General features: G+C 38.5%; 1 protein-coding gene across 2 annotated transcripts in view; it reads left to right on the top strand.

Annotated features, from left to right (window-relative positions):
* LOC105471444 (nucleoporin 205) overlaps positions 1-25,139 on the top strand; it is a 94,283-nt gene that overhangs the window by 56,946 nt on the left and 12,198 nt on the right. For both annotated transcript variants that reach the window (XM_071094439.1, XM_071094440.1), the window contains exons 24-37: positions 1,216-1,365; positions 1,954-2,025; positions 2,388-2,545; positions 2,901-2,981; positions 3,705-3,896; positions 4,675-4,942; positions 5,042-5,140; positions 8,692-8,840; positions 11,389-11,580; positions 12,469-12,590; positions 14,121-14,259; positions 17,080-17,206; positions 22,295-22,371; positions 24,670-24,798. In XM_071094439.1, the coding sequence (XP_070950540.1) occupies positions 1,216-1,365; positions 1,954-2,025; positions 2,388-2,545; positions 2,901-2,981; positions 3,705-3,896; positions 4,675-4,942; positions 5,042-5,140; positions 8,692-8,840; positions 11,389-11,580; positions 12,469-12,590; positions 14,121-14,259; positions 17,080-17,206; positions 22,295-22,371; positions 24,670-24,798 (1,955 nt within the window). The remainder of the gene's footprint in view (positions 1-1,215; positions 1,366-1,953; positions 2,026-2,387; positions 2,546-2,900; positions 2,982-3,704; positions 3,897-4,674; positions 4,943-5,041; positions 5,141-8,691; positions 8,841-11,388; positions 11,581-12,468; positions 12,591-14,120; positions 14,260-17,079; positions 17,207-22,294; positions 22,372-24,669; positions 24,799-25,139) is intronic.

The raw sequence follows: 25,139 nt of genomic DNA, 5'->3' as shown, positions 1-25,139 counted from the left end.
AGAAAACAGTTTAAACTTAGTTTATTGACATGACTAACAATTATTCCAGGCTAATGAAGTGTTATCAAGATTCTACTTTATTTTCTTTTTGACCAACTTTTAACAGTTTTCTGAATTCAAATTATATTCAGACAGTCTTGGTCTGTTGAGTTTTTTTAAAAGTTTAGCTTGTATCATCTTTATGTTTTAGGAAATTGGGGCTCACACATGCCATAAACAAATTTCTATTACTAGTAATTGTCAGCATCTAATTTACCTTTTAGCATAATGGTGTTAGACCTCTGAGAGCTATCTAATGGCAAGAGGTTTTTCACTTTATTTTCATAAGTGTCTTATTTTTAGTTCTGTGATTTTGTTTATATAAGAAGCTTTTAGAAACCCTCTTGTTACACCTAACTAATAAAAAATAAAAATTAACATCTTACCTATTATGGTATGTGTTTTATAAAACTTCATTTAGCTTTGCCTGAAATTATTATTAGTATTACTGTTATTTGGTTAATTTTATGTTTATACTATCACAGTTTAGGGTTTCAATGTCAAGCGTATTAAAATAGTATTGGATTAGAAAACTCTTATTGTGGGACCAGGCATGGTGGCTCACGCCTGTAATCCCAGTGCTTAGGTAGGCTGAGACAGGAGGATCACTGAGGCCAGGAGTTCAAGTACAGCCTGGGCAATAGAGTGAGACCTTGTCTCAACAATAAAACATAAATAAATAAAAATAAAAACTACTGTATAAGTGATTCTCAGCCTTAATTAAATGTTAAACCACATCCTTAATTGAGGTATTATAAAATCATGCAATTTAAGTTTAATTTTTCTTAAGTATTTGTTTTGTGAAATCAAAACCAAACTATGATAGTTTTTGAGTTATGTATTTGAAAATTACTTTAAAATATTGTTTTATATATCAGTGTCAAAAAACGATAGACTCAGGATCTTTGTGAAATTAAAATCAGTAATGAAAACTTGATTCTCTTTTACTCTTCATTTACTTTAGCTCATCTTTCATAGATTTATACTAGCTTATTTTTTCTTCCTTGGTATCTTTTTTTTCTCTTGTAATTTTACAGATGAGAAATTTTATGTTGCTGAGTTTCATAAATTATTGACTTTGTTACATGGGAAATATCTGTTGAATTACAGAATTTAAGTCTGTTTTGATACTGTGTTATTACTCTGGGAAACAAAATTTGCATGTTTAAATTCTAGAATATGAAATATCTATGCTGAACCAGATGTCATGGCTTATGAAAACTGCCTCAATAGAACTAAGGGTAACCTCTCTGAATCGTCAGCGGTCACATACCCAGAGGCTCCTACACCTTTTACTGGATGACATGCCAGTGAAACCGTACTCAGGTGATTATTGGTATTTGTTTTATTGTGCTGGTGACTAGTTGTTGTGAAGACAAACACAAATGTGAAGCTTGTGCTTAGTATGTGACTATAAACCAAAACTATCTTCTCACTTTTAGAATTTTTTTTTCTTAAAACACAAAAATTTTAACTCATCTTATGATTGACATTTATTATTATTTTAAGCATCCACATGACACTATAGTCATACCGGTATTACATACAGAATTGTCAGTGGAGTTTGTCATACTAAGCCAGCATGACCTAAGCTATTTCAATATGTATTCATGCAAATTAAGTATAAACTTTTAAAATCATCGCATTGGCATGATTGGATCTTGCCGTTTTTGAGAATCTGATTATTCTCTTTACAATAGTGAAGTGGATTCCATAGGGACAGAAAGAATTAGATGAATGTTGGTAGTAAGTCCTCGTCAATCTTTGCATTTTAATTATCCATTTGCACAGGGCTGTTTGATGCAGAAACAATGACCTACAAATAAAATACCTTATGTTAGTTATTTCCAAATAAATGTAGTTTTAAGAGTATGTTCTTCTTTTTCTGATTCAATATTATTGATGTTCCAACAGATGGTGAAGGAGGAATGGAAGATGAAAACAGGTCTGTTTCTGGGTTCCTTCACTTTGACACTGCTACGAAAGGTAATCCCCTTTGAATTTGTAATAAATTTATTTTATAGACATACATTAAATTGCTTAAAACTTCAAGGGATTATTATGCCTGTGCCTGCAAACTCTGAACTGGTATAGAAAAGCTATATAAAGGATTATTTGCCACCTGAAAATTTTTTTATAAAAGGATTATACAACAGGAAAGAAAATATTTTTGTTAATGGATGTATCAGAAATAAAATCAAATTTAGATTCCAATACAGTTTTCAGTTTCTTGACTATTTTATGCTGTTTCTGAAAATAGCACTATCTTTGAAAATCAACTGAATATGATGGTTTGCCCTTCCTTTCGATGTCCCAAGTAAAATCAAATTACTTTTTGTTATTTCTAGTACGTCGAAAAATTCTAAATATTCTTGACTCGATTGACTTCAGTCAGGAGATCCCTGAGCCTTTGCAGTTGGATTTTTTTGATCGGACCCAGATTGAACAAGTTATTGCTAACTGTGAACACAAGAATTTACGGGGACAGACAGTCTGCAATGTCAAGGTGAGGGTTGCTTTAAAGTACATATCTGCAGTGTCAAGTGGCTCAGACCTTAAGTCATCAGAAACAAATAGAACCATACAGGTTTTCTTTCTGATAGAGACATTGGTTTACTAGTTTATAGGAAGGACTGTGGTTTTTGTAAAATATCCCTGAAATAAATCTTAATGTATCACACTAACTTCTTGAAAAGGGATACTTAATATTTTGGTCTGGAAAGTGGACGTTGCTCTTGTTAGATTATATATAAAGGTATCTGACGCCTTTCCCTTTAGGGCAGTTTATGATAATTGCTAGGTGTTATTGTTCTACCAGTGTCTGAAATGTCTTATTTATCTTTCTTTTCCTAATTATCCAGCTTCTTCATAGGGTTCTTGTAGCTGAAGTAAATGCCCTTCAGGGTATGGCAGCCATAGGACAGAGACCTCTACTCATGGAGGTAAGCTCTATTGAGTATGTGTTCGTTTCAACCTTTTAACTACTTAGGTTGCTGGTGAAAAGACTAAAATAGTATATTAACGTGTAGTTTGCTAATTAGTAAGCTACCTAAAAATTAAACATTTAGGGAGTCTTTCACTTTTGATTTTATAACTTTTATAAGCTGAACTATCTGGTATGCCGAAATAAATAACACCTTTTCTGCTAGACTAGTTAAGGATTTGCAGCCTGACCATATTTTGTATTATACCTCACTTGGTCCCCGTCAGTGAGAGAGGAGGGTCATTTGTCATCACAAGTGGAAAGTTACAGGTAAGAGGTCAGATGGGAAGAACCACATGCATGGAGACATAGCTGGCCAGGCCAAAGCAAGAGGCAAAGAAATAAAAGGAAACATGCCATTGAACTTGGAGTTTAAATAATTCTAGTGCTCTAGAGTAAGCAAGTATAAGTAGATAGGTACAAGGAGAAAGAAGATAGTGTCAAAAAATACAAATTTATCTATGCCACCTCTGTCCCCTACCCTTCATGCACATACACACACACACATACACACCTTATATATTAGTATTTTTTATAGCCCTGGCTACTGAAATAATATGAAAAGATATCTGCTTCGTGGCATGCATGTAGTAGGTTTCCAAATAGATATTTTCTGAGTAACTGACAGATAACTGATCTTATTTGCCTGTTTAACCTTGTGATTCCATTCCTGTGGCTTTAGGAAATCAGCACTGTACTTCAGTATGTGGTAGGAAGAAATAAATTGCTGCAGTGTCTTCATGCAAAACGTCACGCTCTGGAGTCGTGGAGGCAACTGGTAGAAATTATACTGACAGCTTGTCCCCAGGACCTCATTCAGGCAGAGGATCGACAACTGATTATTCGTGATATTTTACAAGACGTGCATGATAAGGTGACATACTTCCTAAATTACTTTATACTGCTGAACAAATATGTATCATTTAAACGAATAAATTTTGGCACCCCAATTGTTTTCCATTTTTGATTAGGAATAAAATAGAATTGCACAATACCAACATTAAGACTTTCCTTGAGAAAGGGATTAATTCTGTACAGTAGTGACTGTCAACCAGAGTGTGTGTCCGAATTATCTAGGGAGCTTTGTAAAAGTTCACATGGACAGAGCCCACCCCAGACCTACTGAATGTAATGGTGAGACCATTTATGTGAATTTCAAAAAGAAAACCTCCTTAGGGAATTCTGATAGGAATCCCTTCTGGTTAAGAACACCCATTACCTAGCATCATATTTAAATTTCTCTGTATATATTAGATTTTTTTCTTTCTTTTTCTTTTTTTTTTTTTTTTTTTTGACTAATTTCTGTATTCCATTCTTATATTGTTGTCACAGTTGACAAACTAAATATATATAAAACTTGTTAATGGGCTGTATGCAGTGATTCATGCCTGTAATCCCAGAACTTTGAGAGGCCAAGGTGGGAGGATCGCTTGAGCCCAGGAGTTTGAGACCAATCTCCTGAGGTGGGAAGACCACCTGAGCCCAGGAGGTCAAGGCCGAAGTGAGCTGAGATTATGCTACTGCACTCCAGCCTGGGTGACAGAGCGGGACCCTATCTTAAAAAAAAAAAAAAAAAAAAAAAAGCTGTGAAACTTGTTAATGATTATAGCTGAAAGCAGGATTCTCACTCTGATTTGCCCTTGTCGTTTAAGATACTGGATGATGAAGCAGCGCAGGAGTTAATGCCTGTAGTCGCTGGGGCAGTGTTCACACTGACTGCTCACCTGAGCCAGGCCGTCCTCACCGAACAGAAGCAAACATCAGTCTTGGGACCAGCAGATGCCCATTACGCTTTTATGCTTGATAGTTCCTTCACCTCACCTCCTCCAGAAGAGAACCCATTAGTGGGTTTTGCTTCTATTGGAGATTCTTCACTTTACATCATATTGAAGAAACTGTTAGACTTCATTTTGAAGACAGGTTTTTTTCATCTAAAATTTCTATAAATTCTATCCATTGTATTTGTTTTAACTTTAATTGAGAAAAGATTTTCATTTGACATCTTCCTAATCTCCCTAGGTGGTGGATTCCAGCGAGTGAGGACTCACTTGTATGGCTCTCTGCTTTATTACTTACAGATTGCCCAGAGACCTGATGAGCCAGACACCTTAGAAGCAGGTAGAATGAGATCAATTCCTAATCTTTTCTGGATTGGGAGATGGTTACTTTAAACTGAAAAAAAAAAAATCACTTCTCCATCTTTTGACTAATCACAACTGTAATAAATGAGTGTTGGTGTCATTTTTTAAAGCATTTACTCAAAAGTTGAGGGAGAATGTTTAGTTTTTAAGAATTATGAAGTAATACTTGAATACTGCTTTTAAAAAAACCTTCAAATAATACTTTAGGTTTATATACTTCTGTAACTCCCTCATTTGCCTCAAGTCCCACTGAGCAGTATGCTCTACATAGAATGGCCCAACGTCTTTCTTTCCTTTGTGCTACATCAGAGTACATATCTAGTTGATTCTTTTAAAATATCTCTTCCTGGCGTGGTGGCTCACGCCTGTAATCCTAGCACTTTGGGAGACCGAGGCCGGTGGATCACCTGAGGTCAGGAGTTCGAGACCAGCTTGGCCAACATCATGAAGCCCCATCTCTACTAAAAATCAAAAAATTAGCGGCCACGGTGGCTGGCATCTGTAATCCCAGCTACTCGGGAGGCTGAAGCAGGAGAATCGCTTGAACCCAGGAGGCGGAGGTTGCCCAGATCATGCCACTGCACTCCAGCCTGGGCAACAAGAGTGAAACTCCATCTCAAAAAAAAAAAAAAAAAAAAAAAGCCACAAAAAGTCTTTGTTATTCCATGATATGGATGAAACACTTATTTAGCCATTTTCCTTATTCATAGGCATTTCAATTGTTTCTAAATTTTTATTACAAAAATGCTACATCAATTTTTTTTATATGCCTATATTTCTCAGAAAGGATGCTGCTGAATGGTAGAATTTCCATGTGAAAAAGTCTGTACTTTTATTTTAATAGATGCAAACGAATGACCTTCTCCAGTGTAAACTCATCAATAGTATACATGTATCTTTTTGTACTAGTGAGCTTTTCTTTGGATAAATTGCAAGAAGTGGAATTTCTTGGTCAAAAGTTAGGCATATTTAAAATATTGCTAAATGGCTGCTTTCTAAATATAGTTAGCATTTTTAATTGAGACTAATCTTAAGACATGAAAATGTTATTAAGTGTTCAACAGATCAGTATATAATGCTTTATATACTTTATAGACATTTGATGTTCGATCAAGTCATTCAGAGTTATTCTGCTATTTGTTAAGTTGTCAGAGCACCTTCTGATAATGGACTTTCTTTGCACTCTTCACCTTTGTGAGTGTTATTTTGTATAGACTGTTAAAAACCACTGTGTACGTAAAGTTCAATTGATCTCATTATTCTTATGGTGGTTGTGTCTTATGCCATACATAGTACCTGAGAAGGTAGTAATAGCCAAATGGTAGATTTATAGGCATGTAGCACCCACATAAATAATGCATGAGAATATTTGTAAGGTGAGGAAAAATGACAGATAGTTCAGAGAAGTTTTTTTAAGCAAACACAAGCTTCTTTTAAGAAAAGAGATAGTGATGGGATTTCTCCACTCTCAGCACCTCCCACATTGTTCTTTTGTGTGTGTGTGTGTTTTAACATTCCATTTGGTTGAATTGGCCAAGTCACCACTTAACCACTAGGTGGGGCTCTACAATAGGCATTTTATAAGAAGTCATCGAGATGCCAGTTTAAAAACTGCTGCTATGTAGTAGTTGGAAAAATGAGATTAGTTTCTTTTTTTTTTTTTTTTTTTTTTTTTTTGAGACGGAGTCTGGCTCTGTCGCCCAGGCTGGAGTGCAGTGGCCAGATCTCCGCTCACTGCAAGCTCCGCCTCCCGGGTTCACGCAATTCTGCTTCAGCCTCCCGAGCAGCTGGGACTACAGGCGCCCGCCACCTCGCCTGGCTTATTTTTTTTTGTAATTTTAGTAGAGACGGGGTTTCACCGTGTTAGCCAGGATGGTCTCGATCTCCTGACCTCGTGATCCGCCCGTCTCGGCCTCCCAAAGTGCTGGGATTACAGGCTTGAGCCACTGCGCCCGGCCGAGATTAGTTTCAAATACAAATTATTGCTTTCTTTAATGTATTTGTGAACCTTTTTAAAGACTCTTAAGAGTGTATTTATGAGTCTTACATAAAATGTATGATCATACTGTTCATAATCATTGTATATTTAAATTTATATTTAAATTACCTTTATAATGGGTATGCTTTTATTTTTAATAAGTATTTCAACTAAAAAAAGAATAAAAATACCTGATTTTTTGGGAGGCAGATTTTTGTCTACATTGTATCAGATCCTTTCTAGCTAAATTTTCTTTCTTTTTTTTTTTTTTTTTTTTTTTGAGACAGAGGCTCACTCTGTAGCCCAAGCTGGAGTGCAGTGGCGTGATCTTAGCTCACTGCAACCTCCACCTCCTGGGTTCAAGTGATTCTCCTGCCTCAGCCTCCCCAGTAGCTGGGATTACAGGTGTGCACCACCACGCCCCACTAATTTTTTGTATTTTTCGTATAAACAGAGTTTCACCATGTTGGCCAGGCTGGTTTTGAACTCCTGACCTCAAGTGATCTGCCTGCCTCGGCCTCCCAAAGTGCTAGGACTATAGGTGTGAGCCACCATGCCTGACAGTTTTCAAAGATCTCAAAAGATAAAAGGTTGATTAGCGGCCGGGCACAGTGGCTCACACCTGTAACTTTGGGAGGCCAAGGTGGGGGGATCATGAGGTCAGGAGATTGAGACCATCCTGGCCAACATGGTGAAACCACATCTCTACTCAAAATACAAAAATTAGCTGGGCATGGTGGTGTGCGCCTGTAGTCCTAGCTACTTGGGAGGCTGAGGCAGGAGAATTGCTTGAACCCAGGAGGTGGAGGCTGCAGTGAGCCGAGATCGAGCCACTGCACTCCAGCTTGGTGACAGAGCGAGACTCCATCTCAAAAAAGAAGAAGAAGAAGAAAAAAAGATTGATTAGCAGGATAAATACAGGACGTTGGTTCTCATGGAGTCTTGTAATTCATTTTGATCTCTTTAAGAATGGTTTATCCTTTTCCTGGTACAATTGTTATCTTAGTGGTACGAGCTATGCATGAAATAGGTGCATCAGGCCGGGCGCGGTGGCTCAAGCCTGTAATCCCAGCACTTTGGGAGGCCGAGACGGGCGGATCACGAGGTCAGGAGTTCGAGACCATCCTGGCTAACACGGTGAAACCCCGTCTCTACTAAAAAATACAAAAAAAAAAAAACTAGCCGGGCGAGGTGGCGGGCGCCTGTAGTCCCGGCTACTCGGGAGGCTGAGGCAGGAGAATGGCGTAAAAACCCGGGAGGCAGAGCTTGCAGTGAGCTGAGATCCGGCCACTGCACTCCAGCCTGGGCGACACAGCGAGACTCCGTCTCAAAAAAAAAAAAAAAAGAAATAGGTGCATTGTGTTATTAGAGTTAACCTGCTTGGACCCATTGGTCAGTGGGCCTTTGTGTACAAGCAGTAATGGAAGGATCTTGTTGTTGTGTGTTTTTTTTTCCCCTTCTCTCAGCTCACATCTAGCGTGTGAGGTATAATTACTCAGTTATTACACTGCTTTCCACTGGAGTGTTTTTTTCTGTTTTAATCCTTTTAGCCAAGAAAACCATGTGGGAAAGACTGACAGCCCCTGAAGATGTATTTAGCAAATTACAGCGAGAAAACATAGCCATTATTGAAAGTTATGGCGCCGCCCTCATGGAAGTGGTCTGTCGAGATGCTTGTGATGGTCATGAGATTGGAAGGGTAAAGCGACTCTTATTTAGTATTGTAATTGAATAAGTATTTTGACTTACTAAAGTATAAACTTATTCACGACTCGTTGTGGTGCCTCATGCCTGTAATCTCAGTGCTTTCGAAGGCCGAGGTGGGCAGATAGCTTGAGTCTAGGAGTTTGAGACTAGCCTGGGCAACGTGGTGAAACCCCATCTCTACAAAAAATACAAAAAATTAACCAGCCATGGTGGCATGCACCTGCAGTCCCAGTTACTTGGGAGGCTGAGGTGGAAGAATTTCATGAGCCCAGGAGGCAGAGGTTGCTTGCAGTGAGCTGTGATCAAGCCACTGTACTCCAGCCTGGCCTACAAAGTGAGATCCTGCTGCAAAAAATAAAATAAAATAAATTGATTCAACTTCTAATAATATATGTTGCATATTAAGAATTATTTTTTATAATATAGTATATTTTCTTATTTGCTATAATTTGGGACTTCTATTTTATTTATTCGTATGTTGTGTTTTATTTTGTTAGTATCTTAATTCAGAATTGCCTTTCAGAATTATCTTCTTGCTAATTTTGAGGTTGACTGGTAGAAACAACAGAAATGCTGCTTAATAAAGATCTTTGGTTAAGAGAATACTGAATAAATTGCCTTGTACCAAATATATCTTTGTCTGCCTAATTGCTTTGTGGAGCATTTATATTTCTTATGCAGTATTGTGGCACATTGGTAATGATGCAGTGAGAAGATAACTTCTTAATGGAAAATTATGTAGCAACGTTATGTAGCAATTAAATCATGTTTTTGAAGACCATAGGAAATAGGATTTTAAAAAATAAACTGTCATAAGCTTTTAGTTATCTTTTTTTGTTTTTTGAGACGGAGTCTCACTCTGTTGCCCAGGCTGGAGTACACTGGCGCAATCTTGGTTCACTGCAAGCTCCACCTGCCGGGTTCACACCATTCTCCTGTCTCAGCCTCCCAAGTAGCTGGGACTATAGGCGCCTGCCACTATGCCTGGCTAGTTTTTTGTGTTTAGTAGAGACAGGGTTTCACCGTGTTAGCCAGGATGCTCTTGATCTTCTGACCTCGTGATCTGTGCGCCTCGGCCTCCCAGAGTGCTGGGATTACAGGCGTGAGCCATCACTCCCGGCCACCTTTTAATTATGTTTTAAAAATTTAGGCCGGGCGCGGTGGCTCAAGCCTGTAATCCCAGCACTTTGGGAGGCCGAGACGGGCGGATCACGAGGTCAGGAGATCGAGAGACGATCCCGGCTAACACGGTGAAACCTCGTCTCTACTAAAAAATACAAAAAAAATAGCCGGGCGAGGTGGCGGGCGCCTGTAGTCCCAGCTACTCGGGAGGCTGAGGCAGGAGAATGGCGTAAACCCGGGAGGCGGAGCTTGCAGTGAGCTGAGATCCGGCCACTGCACTCCAGCCTGGGTGACAGAGCAAGACTCCGTCTCAAAAAAAAAAAAAAAAAAAAAAAAAAAAATTTAAAAATATTTGTATGCATAGAAAAAATGCTGGTAGGAAACAGACCAAAATGGATGAACTGCATTTACCAGACTGTGTAGTTATTACTTTTCTTTTTCTTTTTCTTTTTTTTTTTTTTTTTTTTTGAGACAGAGTCTTGCTCTGTCGCCCAGGCTGGAGTGCAGTGGTGTGATCTTGGCTCATTGCAACCTCCACCTCCCAGGTTCAAGTGATTCTCCTGCCTCAGCCTCCCGAGTAGCTGTTACTACAGGCATGCACCACCATGCCGGGCTAATCTTTTTTTTTTTTTTTTTTTTTTTTGAGATAGAGACTCGCTCTGTCGCCCAGGGTGGAGTGCAGTGGCATGATCTTGGCTCACTGCAACCTCTACCGCCCAGATTTAAGCAATTCTTTGCCTCAGCCTCCTGAGTAGCTGAGATTACAGAAACCTGCCACCATGCCCAGCTAATTTTTTTTCGTATTTTCAGTAGAGACGGGGTTTCACCATCTTGGCCAGGTTAGTCTTGAACTCCTGACCTCGTGATCCACCCGCCTCGGCCTCCCAGAGTGCTGGATTACAGGTGTGAGCCACTGCGCCCAGCCTAATTTTTTTAATGGCTAGGCTTGTCTGGGACTCCTGACCTCGAGTGTTCCGCCTGCCTCTGCCTCCCAAAGTGTTGGAATTACAGGGGTGAGCCACGGCACCCAGCCTAGTTACTGCTTTTCTGTGTTTTCTGTAATAAGCATTATAAAACTTCACAATGAGAAAAAACAGCTGTTAAAAAAATTTCTTTTCTCTCGCCAACAATGTTAGACTCTACTAAAATATATCTAATGCCACTATTTTAACGTGTTAGGTTTTGTTTTGGAAATAAATGTTTACCTGACTGCTTTCCTTTATTGATGAATTGAGATTCTGGACCCATAGTTTTCAACTTCTCAAAAAAAAAAAGAAAAGAAAAGAAAAAAGGAAATTTTATTGCAAGCAACATTCTCTTTATGAAAAAAAGTCTTCATATTTCCAGATAAAGTCAGTTACTGTTGTTGATTTTGGTAGCATCTACTTGTTTTGGACTTTAATTTATTCTTCCTTCAGATGCTGGCCCTGGCTCTACTTGATCGGATTGTCTCCGTAGATAAACAGCAGCAGTGGCTTTTGTATCTTTCTAACAGTGGCTACTTGAAGGTCCTCGTAGACAGCTTGGTAGAAGATGACCGTACTTTGCAGAGCTTACTCATGCCACAGCCTCCCCTTTTAAAAGCACTTTATACTTATGAATCTAAAATGGTAAGGCCTTCTAGACATGTGGTGTTAGATCAAGAAGTCATTTTCTCTTGGCTATAGATGTATTAAAGAAAATGAATGTGGCATTCATTTTGAATATTTCTATCATAAGCTGGAATCCTTTTTTAAAGGAGTTTTAAACTTAGGAATCTTCCTAGTGTGCAAAAGATGGGTGAAATGCTCCTCCAAGGGACAGCTGGATAATGGAACTGCTGCTTCCCTCACTCATTCAGGTTGCTCATGATGGCAGTATGACAGCCAGTGCTCCATGAGGACAGAGCAAAATTGTCCTCTCACAATACAATTCAGACTGTAGTCGTTGCTGATTGAAAATTTCCATGTAGATATGCTGGTTCTATTCTAAACACAGCATTTTTAATATAGTATATAATTCGTTGTTTCTTTGCCTGCAAATCTGTTTTAATTTCTGTTTCCTCCTGGTTAAAAGGATCACAAATGTTGCAATAATAGAAGCACTGAAGTTTAAGATTCTTCATTTACTCCTTTTCCCTCCTTCATTTATTTAACAGGTATTTATTAAATACCTGCAAAATGGCAGGCATGGCACTAGATACTAGAGACATAGCTGTTAGCAAAACAGACAAAATTCCTTGCCCTCCATGGGCGCACATGGTAATAACAGAACCCGCACTGTAAATGAATACTTGAGTCCTGGAAGCTACTGTCTGTGGGTACTTTAGATATGTTGAACACTGAGTCCTCATGAAAATCCTGGGAAGAAAGTGGTATAATGTAACCTGGTCACCAGCCCAGATTTCTCTTCAGTGATAACTAAGGACGAGAAATGTGCCATGAAAGTGTTTCACTTTTCTCTGAGGCCCTTGGACGTGATTTCAGCACTGATGATTTTTTTCTCTCGTAACTCCTTAGGCATTTCTCACAAGAGTGGCAAAGATACAGCAGGGTGCATTAGAGCTGCTAAGATCAGGGGTGATTGTGAGACTAGCTCAATGCCAAGTCTATGACATGCGCCCAGAAACGGACCCACAGAGGTAAGTGTCTATATAGATTAATTTGGTTAAGTTCCCAGTAAAGGATTATTAAGGGAAAAAAAAAATTCCAAACATAATTTTGCCACTTAACAGTTCTCTTTCATCTTGATGTGGGGTTTTTTGTTCATACTGTGCCCCTGTCATTTACTAATAAATGGAAGTTGCTACTAGGGAAAAAGTAGGTAGGGGTGGGAGAGAATTTTTTAAGAGTTGTAATTAAATTTTAATTTTTTACGGCTTTCCTGTTCTGGATGATTTGAATAGGATTTTAGGTTTTATGTATATTTTTTCTTATTTCAATATTTTGCTTACTGCTTACTAATTCAAAAGCTTCAAATGGAATTGTTTTCAAGTTTTGAGCTTTTCAGCTGATTTCTTAGTTCAGTTTGAATGTGGAAAATTCGATTTGATTTTCTTTTTTGTTTACATGACTGCAGCATTGTGAGGCAGTCAGCATACCTTCCTAGAAGTAAATAATACTTAGTTTGAGTTTAGTAATTGTTTTAAAAGTATCTGTTACCAACTTGAATATTTGAATGTTTAAGGCTTAACTACAGAACTATTTTATCTCCAGGGGAAAAACATTTATTTTAGTATTGCTGTCTAAAGTTTCCAACATGAAAGTTATTACTTTCACCTTAGGTAAAGTTAATTAGTTCATGGCAGGTTATTATCACTTGTCTGTACAAAGCCTCTCTCTTACTTTATTTTCATATTCTGCTTTCATTCCCGCTCAATAGGCAGCCATTTTTTTGCTCTAAAAATTTAAATGTAAACATTTACAATAAATATTAGCTTATTAATACAGTATTCTGAGACCTACTCTTAAAGGTGAAGTGATTTTACAGTCTCATTTTAACTCTTAAATCTTGTTTTATTTTTATACAGATTGAGTTTCTCTAATCTGAAAATCTGAAATCTGCAGTGCTTCTAAATCCCAAACTTTTCTGAGTGCCAATATGGTACTCAAAGGAAATGCCCATTGGAGCAATTTGGATTTTGGATTTTCAGATTGGGGATGCTCAACCAGTAAGTATATATAATGCAAATATTTCAAAATCCAAAAAAATCTGCAACACTGCTGGTACCAAGCATTTTGGATAAGTGGTACTCACCCTATACAACGGGCAGCATAGTGGATTTTTGGCTTGGGTAGAGGAGAGGGAATTTTAGGGAAAGTAACTTTTTAAATCTGTTTCTTACTGACAGCCTATATGGCCCAAGGGAGCATTTAGAGAAGAATAAAAATGTTTGGGAAGTTTCAAGATTGTGTTGTCAAATTACATAGGTTTTCCTTGATAAGATTTTTCAGAATTCAAGTAACTGTTTTTACTAACTAAGCTATGAGTTTAGGAAGACACTTCTTTCTTTGGACCAAGGATGTATATGTGGGATGCAGAGTACTCACTAGTAGCTTCACATCTTAATCAGTTGGCTGTGATTTATTTGCCATATCAATGTTAAGGAATTGCCGAGAGCATACCTTAATTCTTGGAATGTTTTCTCCTTGTTTGGTTGAAATAAATCAAGCATGTTTGGCATGAGAGACCCTCCAGTGTTCATCCCTACCCCAGTGGATCGCTACCGCCAGATTCTCCTCCCAGCTCTCCAGCTGTGCCAGGTCATCCTCACATCTAGTATGGCCCAGCACTTGCAGGCAGCAGGGCAGGTAAGGTGAACCCTTTGTTTAGATATTGTCTAGAGCAAAATCCTCATTTTATAAGTACAGAAACCTTACATGTAGAATGCTTAAGTGAATTTACGTTAGTCCTAATGCTTGTGGCGGAGCAGGGTAGAGAAAAGAGGCCTCTGTACTTTGTTTTTAACTACATTGGCCCATTTTTATACTTTTGTTTGAATGAAACACTGTAGCTAATTAATAGAATCATGAGACAGAAAGCAAGAGATTGAAATTTATTCTTCTGTAAAAGAAAGCAGTTATTGTGATAGGAATAAGCTGGCTTCTAAAATGTAATTTAACCAGATATTTATTGAGAGAGGGCTATGCTAGGCCTTGCAGGTCAGGCATGGTGGCTCATGCCTGTAATCCCGGCACTTTGGGAAACTGATAGATGATAATACTGCATTTATATGTGATAGAGAATGAAATAATTTAAATGAGTGATTTTGCTATCAAAATGTTTTTAAACACCAGAAATTAGTTTTATTTTGATTGCTTTTCAGTGAAACACTCTAATGTTCCAATGCACATTTTTTAAAAAATTAATTTTATATGTAATTTAGCCTTTCATTGATTAATTAGGCTTATCATTATGAATCCACAATGTTTTATTGTATTGCTTTATTATATTTTGGAACTGTGTCCTAAAACACTTTGATTTCTGGTCATTTTTTGTGCTTTCTCTACCATTAGGCCTTAGGCCATCTCACCAAGGTAGATGCTGCTGTTCTAAAGTGGCACCTTATTTTATACCACATCAATCTGGGTTGACTTCCTACTTCTTTTGGGCCTATGTGGTCTTCAAGTTAGTACTTTTTAAAACTCAAGAGACTTTGCCTGTCTTCTCCTAGATTGAGATTAAGATTTTTTAGTAGAGGCCGGGCGCGGTGGCTCAAGCCTGTAATCCCAGCACTTTGGGAGGCCGAGGTGGGCGGATCACGAGGTCAGGAGATCGAGACCATCCTGGCTGACACGGTGAAACCCCGTCTCTACTAAAAAATACAAAAAAAACTAGCCGGGCGAGGTGGCGGGCGCCTGTAGTCCCAACTACTTGGGAGGCTGAGGCAGGAGAATTGCGTGAACCCGGGAGGCGGAGCCTGCAGTGAGCTGAGATCTGGCCACTGCACTCCAGCCTGGGCGGGAGAGCGAGACTCCGTCTCAAAAAAAAAAAAAAAAAAAAAAAAAAAAAAAAAAAAAAAAAAGATTTTTTAGTAGAAGTGGGACATTATGATATAAGACATTGGTTCCCTAACACCAATCTTGTATTGACTGAAGCAGAATCACCTGAGGAGCCTCTTAGAAAAGCACAGATGACTGAGTTCTGTGACCAGCCATTATAAGCTTAGGCTAGGAATCTTTATTAAAAGACAAAAATGATCACAATTCTGAGTGATTCACATCCTTGGCTTGTTTGGGCATATACTCTGCCTTTAACATGTTTGTAAGCTAGTTGAGATATTCCTAAGTGAAAATACTGAAAGAGGACTCCATGAGTATATACTATAAAATGCCAAAATGGAAGGGTAGAGTTTGGAGGTCAGGATTTACATCTCCTTTTTTTAACCGCATCGAAAGGAGAGTTATGACCAGGTGCGGTGGCTTATGCCTATAATCCTAACACTTTGGGAAGCCAAGGTGGGAGGATCACTTTAGCCAGGAGTTTGAGCCCAGCCTGGGCAACATAGTGAGACCCTATCTCTCTCTCTTTTTTTCCCCCCCCCCGAGTCAGAGTCTCACTTCATCACCCAGGCTGGAATGCAGTGGCATGATCCCAGCTTACTGCAGCGTCCATCTCCCAGGTTCAAGTGATTTTCGTGCCTCAGCTTCCTGAGTAGCTGGAATTACAGGTGTGCACCACTAAACATGGCTAATTTTTGTATTTTTAGTAGAGATGGCATTTCACCATGTTGGCCAGGCTGGTCTCAAACTCCTGACCTCAAGTGATCCACCTGCCTTGGCCTCCCTCAGTGCTGGGATTACAGGCGTGAGCCACCATGTCCGGCCCCTATCTCTATTATATAATAATAAAAGTGAATTTTTTTAAAAAAAGGAGAATTAGACAAAGGCTTTTATGTGATTTCCCCATGTCATGCTAGTTATGCTTTCATAGAGCAGCTTCTCGAATTCAGTAGTCATTTTTATACCCACTTATTTTAAATTCTTACTCCAGTTCATTTGGCAAAACAATAAAAGAAAGAAAATAGTGGTCAGATAATAGTTTTCTTTTTTTTTTTTTTTTTTTTTTTTGAGACAGAGTCTTGCTCTGTCCCCCAGGCTGGAGTGCAGTGGCGCGATCTCAGCTCACTGCAAGCTCCGCCTCCTGGGTTCATGCCATTCTCCTGCCTCAGCCTCCTTAGTAGCTGGGACTACAGGCGCCCGCCAATTTTTTTGTATTTTTAGTAGAGACGGGGTTTTCACCCTGTTAGCCAGGATGGTCTCGATCTCCTGACCTCGTGATCCGCCCGCCTCGGCCTCCCAAAGTGCTGGGATTACAGGCTTGAGCCACCGCGCCCGGCCATCAGATAATAGTTTTCATACAGTAGTTCTGCATTATATTCTTCTACAGTAGTCTCCAGATGTATTAACTTACAAACTTTAAAATAATCCTTTTAGTCTTGTGAATTTTAAATGTTTACTTCCTGAAGAAATAAATATGTAAGTACAGAAAACAGTTGCTTATCTGTTATTCTTCGTCACTTATTGAATTATTTCCTTCAACATTATTTATAAGATGAATTATGCATTTATAATATAATTTTCTACTTCTACATCCGTTTTTTCTGTTCCTCTTCCTTTTCAATGGCTTAGGTATTGCAGTTTCTTATTTCACATTCTGATACCATACAAGCAATTCTGCGCTGTCAGGATGTTAGTGCTGGGTCTTTGCAGGAATTGGCTCTGCTGACAGGAATTATAAGTAAAGCAGCACTTCCTGGTGAGTTGATTATGTTGAAAGGACTTTGAATAATTCTTTACTGACTGCCATAAATTAATAAAATGAGGTTTTTTGTTACTTTGCAGCTATATATGACTTATTTGAAACTAGTACTGCTAACAGAGCCTTTATTTATGTAATAAGTTTATATTTATAAAATGATACATGCTTGGCTGGGTGTGGTGGCTCATACCTGTGATCTCATCACTTTGGAAGGCTGAGGCAGGAGGATTGCTTGAGACCAAGGGTTCAAGACCAGCCTGGGCAACATAGAGAGACCCTGTCTCTACAAAAAAAATTTTTAAAAATTAGCTAGGTATTGAGGGCATTCACCTGTGGTCCTGGCTACTTGGGAGGTTGTGGTAGGAGGATTATTTGAGCTGGGAAGTTCGAGACTGCAGTGAGCCAAGATTATGCTGCTGCACTCCAGTCTGGGCAACAGAGCAAGATGTCTTTTTTTTTTTTTTTTTAAGATACATGCTCATTATAAAAACATTCAAAAGGAGATAACTAACAAACACTCAAAATCTCACCACCTAGAAATTACCAAATGTTGACATTTGATACATTTTCAAACATCGCTTTATGTACTTTGAGAAAGGGAGAGAGAGAAGGGGAGAGAGAGAAAGCAACAGAGACATACAGAGGCAACTAATGAGAATAGGATGACCTTTTACATGCTGTTTTAAAAAACAAATATTTAATTTTACATGAATTTATTTATTTTTAATTATACTTTAAGTTCTAGGGTGCATGTGCACAACGTGCAGGTTTGTTACATATGTATACATGTGAATTTTATATGAATTTAACAGACAAAAATCTAATTGAAGAGAAATGAAAGGAATTGCCAAATTCCAGACAAATGTTTCTTTACTACTAGAGTATGTCACCTTTTAAAAGATCACCTTAAAGAAAAAAAATTATGAAACATTATTAAGATATTTTGGTTACTTCCCCCACCTTATAATTCCTTTACTACATGTAAATTTTAGAATCAGTTAACTCCCTGATGGGAAAGATGAAATGATGACTTCTTTTACACTTCCTCTTCCACCCTCAGATGATGTTTACTTATATCATTTTAACCTTGTCAGGTTTTGTAACATTTACATCTGTTATGCAACCATAATATCCTCAGCTACTTAGTTTTAGTTGTATGTTTACATGGATTCACTGCAAAACAGTTGTGTTCCCCACCATGGCGTCACCATTCACGAATTACTTCTTTTGATTTATCTCTTGGTATTTTTAATTTGTACTGAGGTTCATTCCCTCAAGAAAAAGCATGCTGTCTCATATTCCCGAAATTCTCTAATGTTTAAGAATGTCTAAAGGTTGTCTTTGTTCTTTAATGACAGGACCGCCGATTATGATTTTCTTTTGCTTAGAATATGTAATATAAATGATAGTAACTGACATTTATTAAGCATGTATGTGCCAGGTACTGTTTTAAATACTTGACATGATAACTGATTGGAAGACACAGCAGTCTTATGAGGTAGAACTGTCATTTTCCACGTTTTACAGCTGAGGGGGCTGAAGCACAGGAAGGTTAACTTGTCCAAAGTCACACAGATAACACTGGATAGTATAGAGTTTCCCAGGTAGTACGTCTTTTGAATCTATATATGTAACTACTAGGCTATATTACCTCCATTTTTATGTTGCTTTGGAGACATCTGAGGCAACCTCTGAATCCACCCTATAATCCCCAATATTTTTTTTGTCTGGGCTGTCTCGGTGGCTGAGCCCTCTGGGTTGAGAGAAATTGAGAGTTGGCCAGGGCTGAGTACAGTGCCGGCTGAGTTACTTGGAGCCTGTGCTTCTTCCAAGGAGATCCCAGGGTCCATTCCACCCAGCCTGTGGTGTGCTTCGTTCACCAGTTCATTCCAGTGTCCTAAGATAATACCAAGTCAGGCCAGCCTTCTTGCCTCTACTAAGGTCCTGTAGTGTTGTGGGGTGGAACTCCTAATGGTTTTTCCTTTGATTTTTTCCAGGACTTAACTAATTACTGTCAATGTACTTCTGTAAATTGCAGGGTCTCCATGAGATTTTTTCTCATCAGCACATTTAGCTCCTGCCCATTTTTTTTAATTGACTGCCTAGTTTTCCAGTTGTGGAAAAGTTAAGCAGACACTTGTTTTGTTTGTGTTTGTTTTTATTTTTAGGGCGACAGAGTCTCACTCTTGTCACCCAGGCTGGAGTGCAAAGCTGCAATCTTGGCTCACTGCAGCCTCGACCTACCTGGCTCAAGTGATCCTTCCACCTCAGCCTCTCAAGTAAGCAGGAATATAGGCACATGCTGTCACACCAAGCTAATTTTTTATTTTTTGTAGAGACAGGGTCTTGCTGTGTTGCCTAGGTGTTCTCGAACTCCTGGCCTCAAGCAATCCTCCCACCTCAGTCTCCCAAAGTGCTGGGATTATAGGCATGAGCCACTATGCCTGGCCTATTTGTTTGTTTTAGAGACTGGGTCTTACGCTGTCACCCGGGCTGGAGTGCAGTGGCACGATCATAGCTGGAACTCCTGAGCTCAAATGATCCTCCTGCCTCAGCCTCCCAAGTAGCTGAGAATACAGCACACACTACCACGCATAGCTAGTCCTTTGTTTTTTAATCAGATTCTCTGACATGTTGACTGTTTCCAAGCTTCTTAAAATTTTAAACAATGTGGCATTTAATAACTTTGTGTATATGTGTGTGTGTGTACTTACTATTTAGCTATGTATTTACATATGCATTCATATATATTTTTGTACATTTGTTTTTATTACTTTTTTAATTTTTAATTTTTTGTTGTTGTTGAGACAGGGTCTCGCTGTGTTGCCCAGGCTGGTCTCGAATTCCTGGCCTCAAGCAATCCTGCCTCAGTTTGCCAAAGTGTTGGGATTACAGGCGTGAGCCACTGCACCCAGCCCCATTTTTGTCCATTTGAACTGATAGATTTGATAAATTCCTGGCAGTACTTGTCAGAAATATATGTGCTTAACATTTTTGTTAAAAATAATGCCAAATATCCTTCCAAACTTTTGAAAACACTTTTTTTTTTTTTTTTTTTTTGAGACAGAGTCTCGCTCTGTCGCCCAGGCTGGAGTGCAGTGGCGCAATCTCGGCTCACTGCAAGCTCCGCCTCCCGGGTTCACGCCATTCTCCTGCCTCAGCCTCCTGAGTAGCTGGGACTACAGGCGCCCGCCACCGTGCCCGGCTAATTTTTTTTGTATTTTTAGTAGAAACGGGGTTTCACCGTGGTCTCGATCTCCTGACCTTGTGATCCGCCCGCCTCAGCCTCCCAAAGTGCTGGGATTACAGGCGTGAGCCACCGCGCCCGGCCATGAAAACACTTTTAAACAAGTTATACTCTTATCAACCCTGTTGTATACAGTTCAGCCCTGTATTATCCTATAATATACTATAATTTATGCACATTTGTCTTAAATGCTCGCTTAGATTGCAGTTCTGTTTGTAACTTTGTATCTGCCATGCTGCCTAGCCCACCACTGTGTATGTTGTACCTCCACAAATCTTATCAGCAGATTAATTTTGTTTCTGTGACTCATAGATATATATATATATTTAATTTTATTTTTTCAAATAAAGACGAGGCCTCACTATGTTGTCCATGCTGGTTTCAAACTCCTGGACTCAGGCAACCCTCCCACCTCAGCCTCCCAAAGTGCAGATGTGAGCCACCATGCCCAGCTGGCTCACAGATACTCTGAAAAGTATTTTGGAGTTGAGAGTGATTGATTTACATAGAATAGTTAGATGGCATTTAACAGAAAGATCTTACAGAATCTGAGAATTGGAAGTCCTTTTAAATTGAGGCAGCAGTTGACATTCAGGGGAAAGTGAACTTTGAAACAGCAATACCTGGTGCACAGTTCAGCAAGTTTGAGGACAAAGAGGAAAAAGTCTTAGTTTCATGATAGTGTTAGGTGAAAAATCCAGGTTTCAAGGAGTTCAGATGGCAAAGGAGGGCATAAGAATTATGAATACAAGCAGCAACTAAAGAAAAACTTTCAAAAAATTGATACTAACCAAGTTTTTGCTTGATTCGGTTTGGTTTTGTTTGGTTTTGGAGTACAAGAAAGAGTTGAGCCTGTTTTCAAATAGGACAACTCTTCTGTGGCAGGGTAGATTTTAGTATGTTAGAAGAGAAAGCAAGCAATTCTGGGAGGAGACTCTCAGAGGAGTTGAAGGTGGGACAGGATAGGCTCTCGGGAAGCAGTAAGGCACAGGTGTGGAGGTATAACGAACCCGCATGTACCAGATGATAGGATTTTCTGTCAGTTTGTGTTGAGGGCTGAGCTAATCTAAAAAGAGGAGGACTTGTCATTATGAGGAGAGAAGGATCAGGTTCTTGGTTTGTGCTGTGGAGTCTATGCTTGGAAGTGAGGATGAAGTGAATTAAAGGAATCTGAAAACACATACGAATACGAAGTTTGATGGCTAGGATAGGTTTAGGTGGGTATTCCTCAGCATGATTAGTGATGGAACAAGGAAACAAACTGATGGGGAGAATGACATGTTAGGGTCACTTGCAGGCTCATTAGAAATCAGGAGAGGCTATGGTGCTATTAGAGGTGGGTCATTTCGATTTAGGAGTTTTGTAATGGGTCCAAACTAAGACATTGAATGGAAATGTTTTTGTGTTCTTTTTAAATTGTACTTTGCCCAGGGGAAAAGAAAAAGCAAATTGTATATATTTAGAGGGGTTAAAAAGAAATGCATTTTATAAGAAAGTAATTTAGAAAATTACTTTTATCATTATAAAAAAATTAGATTTTTCTTGAAAACTAAAAATGCCTTTTAAGATCAATTCACTCTGCATTTTAGATTGGGTGTGAATGCACATGTACCGGTGCTGTTATTAATATACTTACTTAACCATCTTTGTAAAATCATAGTTCTCAACAGGTACTTACAGTTCCTTACAGTCTTTGTAAAGTCATAGTTCTTGAAACTTTTTTATGGCAAAAATATCTGTTCATGCACAAGAAGAATGTCAGATATTAGAACCTCTCTTCCTAGTTTTTAATGTTTTTGTTTGCTATAGTATGTTGTAAAGCATTCTACATTTTATAGGGATATTAAGTGAACTTGACGTTGATGTAAATGAAGGATCTCTAATGGAGCTACAGGGACATATTGGAAGATTCCAGGTAACTGATTCTTATTTCTTTAAATAGCAGTTATAAGACACGTTACAAAATATACCATCCTCCCCATCGTGCCCCCTAGATTTGGGAAACCCCTTTCAACTGTTTTGGTTCTTTGGTATTTCTAAATAATACGCTTATATTGCTGCTTCTTGATTTTCTAATTTTAGTAATCATCTGTTGACTTTCCATTGTTGGGGGATGGGGAGGATATGAGAATTTAGATGTTTTTACTCCTTTTTTTCCATCATACAATGTATACATTTCCTGTAACACCCCCTGAAACTCAATATAATTACATCATAGTTTTGGTTACATTAATGTTAAGTGTTACATTATTATGACTGTGTAAATGTCATTTGTGAATAAGCCACAAGCGGACTGTTTGCCCTAGAGTTTTCTTTTTTATTTACTTGGTTTTTATGTACTTATTACTAATTTATCCCCAAACTCTTTACAAGATCTTGTAATCTCCTCTCAATATGTTCTAACATATTAGTTTGTCAATTAGATATTTTATCAGTCTTTCTGGGAGCCTGTTGGCCTGGTTTGATCTGAGCATCTTTACTTTTTATTGACTGCAGAGTAATTATATTTAATATTTATGTACTAGCATTTATATCCCATTGTTTTGGATACAACAATTTTCTTAACTAGTCCTTTTTTCACGGAGTGTTTTTCAAGATTTCAAAAGAAAAATGCTAATATTAGCATTTTTGTGTGCATATTTTCCTCTGGAGTAAATAGCACATGGTATCACTGGGACCGAGGGTATACACATAGTACATTTTGACATCATAATTGTCAAACAGCATTCCAGAAAAGATTGGACTCTCACCAACAAAACCCAAATACTTTGGGTTTTTTAAGTCATCTTTCATTGGTATGGCGGAAGACACCTTTTTGATGGATCTTTCATAAGGTGACCTTTGGAAATGTTTGAGTGCATCTATTTTATCTGTAAGAGAAGCGGCAAACACACATTTATAAATGTTAAACATAGATATAACTATTTTGGCAAAATAAGTTTATATTATAGTCTCATTAATATGTTCTGCCTTATCCAAACTTACTGCGGCTGGTTGGGATGACTCGCTCCTGTAATCCCAGCATTTTGGGAGGCCGAGGTGGGTGGATTGCTTGAGGCCAGGAGTTTGAGACCAGCCTGGGGAACATGGCTAAACTCCATCTCTATTAAAAATACAAAAATTAGCCGTGGGTGGTGGTGCATGCCTGTAGTAGCAGCTACTTGCGGGGCTGAGGCGCAAGAATTGCTTGAACCCAGGAGGCAGAGGTTACAGTGAGCTGAGATCATACCATTGCACTTCGGCCTGGGCAACAGAGCAAGAGACTGTCTCAAAAATAAATAAATAAAATAATAAGACATTGTGTATTATATATGTGTATAGCTCTCTATACATCTAAATCTGTATATGGTATTACCAATTTTTAAAATACACGTTTCATTTAAAATACATTTATTATGTGCAGAACATTGTGCTAAGCACTTTAAATAAAATACCATGTGTCAGGGAATCCTGACAGCCATCTTATAAGATAGGAATTGTTATTACCACTTTAGAAATGTAAACATTTAGGTGTGAGAAATTAAGTAACTTATTCCAGGTCACAGAGCAGAACGTTGTACCTGTTATTGGAACCCATGTCTCTAATTTCAAAGCCATCAGCTAACCTCTAGATATACTGCCAGTATTGAAAAGCTTGTCCTTTCTCTTTGAGAACCATGGGAAATACTGTATTCTCAGGTGAGAAGTATTAACATTTGAAGCTGGGACATTTGCATTTATCTTCCAAGATGATCTGTGTGTTTGTAACCCCTTTACGAAGTCCCTGGGAGCAACCACAGGAACAATAGCTTTTAGATTTGTGCCTTGGTAGACAAAATTATCACAGACATGTCCATCTTGTGACTGCCCTCTCATTTTGCTTCTCTTTTGTTTATAAACTTGTTTTTCATTTAATGAGTATCTTCCAAAGAATTAACACATACTTTGATATAATGCAGAAAGTTATTTGGCAAACATTTAGATGATACTGGGATTTATTGCTTTAAAAAAGATGGTACTCTTTTCATCTGTTAGCTACCAATCAAATACCTTTGCACAAAGTTGAATTTTAATAATGCTACTTTTAGTTGGCTCAGTTTTAAGTAAGATATTAGATGCTTTAAGGAATGATTCCATTCTTCACTGAGTTTTTCCTTTATCCCTCAAGAAAGAGAGGTTACTAATTTTAAATACATTTAACTACATATCAACAAGATATATTTTTCTTTCTTAGCGCCAGTGCTTAGGACTACTAAGTCGCTTTGGTGGCTCTGACAGACTGCGTCAGTTTAAATTTCAAGACGATAATGTGGAGGGAGATAAAGTAAGCAAGAAAGATGAGATTGAACTGGCTATGCAGCAGGTAAGGGGCAAGAACCATGTGACTTCTCTAAGGTTTTTATGTTTTTAGAAAATGTTGATAAAAATAACAGATGCGGGACCGGTGCGGTGGCTCATGCCTAGGATCCCAGCACTTTGGGAGGCTGAGGCAGGCGGATCACCTAAGGTCAAGAGTTCAAGACCATCCTGGCCAACATGGTGAAACCTTGTGTGTACTAAAAATACAAAAAAAATTTAGCTGGGCGTGGTGGCACGCGCCTGTGGTCCCAGCTACTTGGGGTGGCTGAGGCGGCAGAATTGCTTGAACCCGAGAGGCGGAGGTTGTAGTGAGCCAAGATCATGCCACTGCACTCCAGCCCCTGG

Source organism: Macaca nemestrina, chromosome 4 (assembly GCF_043159975.1).
Source record: "Macaca nemestrina isolate mMacNem1 chromosome 4, mMacNem.hap1, whole genome shotgun sequence".
Taxonomy (NCBI): domain Eukaryota; kingdom Metazoa; phylum Chordata; class Mammalia; order Primates; family Cercopithecidae; genus Macaca; species Macaca nemestrina.
This window is presented reverse-complemented; position numbering and strand designations above follow the sequence as displayed.